Source organism: Elephantulus edwardii, unplaced genomic scaffold (assembly GCF_000299155.1).
Source record: "Elephantulus edwardii isolate Elephantulus edwardi_28Jun2011 unplaced genomic scaffold, EleEdw1.0 scaffold00184, whole genome shotgun sequence".
Lineage (NCBI taxonomy): Eukaryota > Metazoa > Chordata > Mammalia > Macroscelidea > Macroscelididae > Elephantulus > Elephantulus edwardii.
The window spans coordinates 6,261,389-6,266,287 of NW_006399934.1; the positions used below are offsets into that span (position 1 = coordinate 6,261,389).

The 4,899-nt window shown below is 44.2% G+C and overlaps 1 protein-coding gene across 1 annotated transcript; it reads left to right on the forward strand.

The window, feature by feature from the left end:
• The first annotated feature begins 1,985 nt into the window (after positions 1-1,985).
• LOC102865993 (histone deacetylase complex subunit SAP25-like) lies at positions 1,986-2,498 on the forward strand. The gene has a single exon (XM_006896324.1). It carries the CDS (start codon positions 1,986-1,988, stop codon positions 2,496-2,498), a length of 513 nt encoding a protein of 170 aa, XP_006896386.1.
• Positions 2,499-4,899: the final 2,401 nt, after the last annotated feature.

A 4,899-nucleotide genomic window follows, 5' to 3' on the forward strand; every position in this document is an offset into this window, starting at 1 on the left:
CAGTCAAATGCCTTTGCATAGTCAATGAAACACAGATAGACATTCCTCTGGTATTCCCTGCTTTCAGCCAAGATCCATCTAACATCAGCTACAATGACTGGGGTAATTAGGGTAGGTGTGTCAGAGTTGGTACAGGATAGAGCAGGCTTCAGAGCTGTTGAGTGGCAAGTGACTTGAGGGCACATAACAACAAGGACTAGTATTCCTTCACATATTCTAAACTCAATCTTAAAAATCAATGTCAGTGAGACATCATATGCTCAAGCATACCATTTAAAACATGAACTAATTTTTTTCCATTTTATCTTAACCCTCCCTAGAGACAAAAATTTAAAAAGAAATATGAGAAGAAAGCAAGCTTAGGTGCATGAAAATCTGTCCTGTGTGAGGAAAAGCAGACGTTGTGAAAAGTTTCTTTGTTTTGTAATTTATCCAGTTGAAGGAATTATACCAAGGGTACACTTTCATGAAACACACACTTCTGGTTTTGTTTTCAATTCCGTGGCAAAGGCAGATTTGGGGTTTATGGAGGAAAGATATCAAATTAGGAATGGTGGAGGGTCAGAGGAAGAAAGGTAGACAACCCTCCACAAGCTGGATTGACACAGTGACTGTCACAATGGTCTCAGGCGTGGAAGACATAAAGAAGGTGACATAGGAGAAGGCAAGGTTCTGATATGTTGTTTACAGGGTCAGCATGAGTCACAGTTCCTTCAGCTTAGGAAATGCCAAGCCAGACTGACCGTTTTCCAACTCCAGCTCTTTGCACATTTCATTATAATCCTTTGTTTTGTCTTCCTGAGCTGTTCTTTGAAATCTTGTCAGCTCCTTAACTCCCTGATTTCTTCTGAGCTCTACTATACTAGTTAGTCTCTTCTGCATCCAACTTAGTCTTTCTCTGTCTTGTAGTGATTGTTTTTGGGATTTTTTTTTTTTTTAGTGATTTTTTTATATCCTACCACAACTCATCTGGTCTTCGTTCATTAGTGTTCAAGGCCTCAAATCTGTTCCTGAAATGGATTTTAAATTCAGGTGTAATAGACTCACGGTCAAATTTTGATTCCTGTGGATTTGATTTCATATTCTTTAGCTTTAGTTTGAACTTGCATATGAGTAGTTGATGGTCCACAATCAGCAGCTGGCCTAGTTTTCACAGCTGATACTGAGATTCTCCAATAATTCTTTCCACAGATGCAATTGACCTCTTCAAATTATCAGGTGAAATCCATGTATATAATCATCGCTCATGTTTCTTATAAAAGGTATTTGCAGAAGCGGTGGAGTGTTACTGGGGGCTAGACCCCACCAGACCACCAAGGCTGCGAGCCAGAGCCCAGCCTGTGCCCTGTCCTCCCTCCATGAAATGCTGCTCGTCGCCCCAGCGGTCCGCTCGGCCACGAGCCCAGGGAAAGGAGGCAGTGTTGGAGGAATGTGGTCTCTCGGTGGGCACCAACCAGGGCGAAAACAGGGGCTCTGGGGACAAGGCCTCCGGGGAGCCAGGAACGGCCCCCCAGGACAGCCCTCAGCTCCCATCCGCAGCACGTTCCAGGACCTCAAGGAAGCAACTGCCACCTGGCAAACCCCGAGGCGGGACTACCAAGCAGCCCCCAAGAACCCAGGCTACCAGGCAGCCCCCAAAAACCCGGGTTACCAGGCAGCCCCCAAAAACCCGGGTTACCAAGCAACCCTCAAGAACCCTGGTTACCAAGCAGCCCCCAAGAACCTTAGCTACCAAACAGCCCCCAAGAACTCAGACTACAAAGCAACCCCCAAGAACCTGGGTCACCAAGCAACCCTCAGTAACCCTGGTTACCAAGTAACCCCCAAGAACCCTGGCTACCAAGCAGCCCCCAGAAACCCTGGTTACCAACCAACCCCCAATAGCCCCAGCTCCTTCTCCCCCCCAGATGACCCAGAGTCTGGCCCCCTCATGGATGGCCAATCTACAACCCTGGGACCCCTACTATGAGGCAAGACCTCAGCTGATGGGGGCTGGCAGTGGGGTAGGCTTCTTCTCAAACCGAACCTTGAGTCATCCATCCTTTTGGCCACTGTATGAGGCAGCCTCCAGGAGAGAACTCGGAGAGCAGGCACCCAGGGATGCAGGTATCCCGGTGTTAAACTGTGAAGAGGTCTTTGTCTCAGACCCTCTGCTGCCCTGTGGATACCATGTCCCTCTGTACCTGGACAGGGCACCCCAGCAAGTGATGAATCCCTTGAAGCTGCTGCTCCCACCTCCTATCATGTCATCTTGTGTTGTCCCCACATCTTCCTCTGCCTGCTCCACCAACTGGCTCAGTGAGCTTGAGATGGTTGTTCTCAAAGCCCTTCTGCAGATGAGCCAGGAGGGGTCCACATGCAGCCCTTCATCGGACTCCATGCTCCAGGCCAACTGCTTAGATTTTGTCTCTAGTAACCCAGCCCCTCACGGTGGCCCCAGATATTCTCACTTCCCAGACCCACCTCTCCCACAGACAACAGACACTGATTCTCCATAGTCACTATGAGGCAAAGAATGTCCCCCAATTCTGTCCTATAGCTTCTGTTGACAATAAAGCTGCGTTGGCTTGCAAAAAAAAAAAAAAAGTATTTGCAATTAATAACCCATTGATTGTACAAAATTCTATCTCCAACCTCATTTGTTTCACCAAGTCCATATTTTCCAACTACTGATCCTTCTTCTCAGTTCTCAACTTTTGCATTCCAGTCACCCATTATTATTAATGAATCTTGGTTGCTAGCAATTTCAGCTGCTCAGCTCCACAGTCAACAACACTCTTGGCATTAGTAGTCAGGAAATTAAAAAAGAAATGAATTGCATTAGGAAAATCTACTGCCAGGGACCTCACCAAAGTTCTAAAGAGCAATGATGTCACTCTAGAGACTCAGGTGTGCCTGATTCAGATCATGGTCTTCACAATTACTTGCTATGCATCAGATAATTGGACAATGACTAAGGATGACAGAAGAAGAATTGATGCCTTTGAGTTGTGATGCTGGAGAAGAGTCTTGAACATACCATGAACCATTAACAAAACAAGCAGATCTGGCTTGGAGAGGGTGAAACCAAGATTCTTGGAGGCAAGAATTTTTAAGTTCCATCTTATATACTTTGGGTATGTTGCCAGGAGGGACCAGTCCTTGGAGAAGGACATCTTGGTTGGAAACATGTAGGGACCACACAGGAGAGGATGCTGGATGAGATGGATTGATGCAGTAACTGGGATTAGGAGAAGTAGGTGTGTTAGAGTCAGTGAGACTGGCTTGGAATAGGGCAAGGTTCAGAGCTATTGTTTATAGGGTTGCTATAAGTCAAAGGCTATTCAATGGCACATAACAACAACAACAAAAACATGAGTCATAGTCAACTCAATGGCATATAACAACAACACATATTATACAAAGAACCCTTGGGGCCCAGTGTGTACAGTGTTCAGTTGCTAATTGAAAGTCAACAGTTTAAATTTCCTAGACCATCTGGGCAACAAAGAAGGGCCCACTAAGCCATTTCATGTTTCAGTTATAAACCATGGAAACAAGACAATAGCTGTATTACCATGCTTTAGGAGGGCTTTGTAAAGTTGATTATTTACACCCCCGCCCCCAACTCTGCTTTGTGTGTTCATACTGTTTTGAAAGCAAGGGAACAAGGAAAGTCATCACTTGTTTGGTTTCAATGGACTTGGTGTTAAATTTCAAGAAGGATTTGATGTTTTCTTCTCTTCCTTACTCTTCTCTTTAAAGGATAAAATATTATTATTTAGAATGGCAAAGAGTTATTGTAATAAATTTAATGTATGTAAGCATTTTTAAAACAATAAAAAAAAAACCAACCCCAAAAGAACACCCTAATGAAAACCTTGTGGGGAGATGTGTCTGGTTTTGCCATGTCACCCTTCATCCTGTCTGTGTTATATTGGCGGGGATGGTTATTTCAGACTTTAATTATTGTGTGGTTTTATCTTTTCTTCTTCAAGTTGTTGTTATTGTTTGTTGTTATGTGCCATCAAGTTGCCTGTGACTCATAGCAACCTTATAGACAACAACTGCTCTGAAGCCTGCCCTATCTTGAGGAGGTAGTCTTACTGATTCAGACACACCCATCCCTATTGTCCTAGTTACTGTAGCAGTTCATCTTATTTGGGGTCTTCCTCTCCTGCACACCTCCACCCTTCTGAGCATGATGTCCTTCTCCAAGGATCAATCCTTCCTGGTCAGATGCCCAAAGTATGTGAGACAGAGCTTCAAAATCCTAGCCTCCAAGGAGAAACTTGGTTTCATCCTCTCCAAGAGGGTTTTCTCGGCGGTTCATGGTATGTTCAAGATTCTTTCCAGCCACAACTCAAAGGCATCAATTCTTCTTCAGTCAGTCATCCTTAGACATTGTCCAGCTCTCTCATGCATAGCAGATAATGCTATGGTCATGCAAAGACCACGGCCTGGATCAGGCACACCTTAGTCTCTAGACTGACATTGCTGCTTTTCAGTATTCTGGAAAGGCCCTGACAGTACATTTACCTAATGCAATTGGTCTTTTAATTTCCTGACTGTTGGTGCCAAGAGTGTTGATTGTGGAGCTGAGGAAGCTGTAATTGTTAACAACCTCAATCTTTTCTCTATCCATCATGGTGCTGCCAACTCGCCCAGATGAGAATCTTTGTCTTCCTGATGTTGAGCTTCAATCCATATTATCATTTAGAGTTCAAACTTTTAGGCTTGCCATTTTAAGATATGTCATTGGACATCTCCTTATTTCTAAATAGTCTATTGCTCATTTGGAAAAATAAACCTGTTAATAATAAAAAAGAAAGAAAAGAAAAAAGATGAAGGAGAGCCAACTCCTCCCAAGATTTATAGTCTCCAAAGTGGTTTTGGCTTGGTTCTGGTGAATGAATCCCT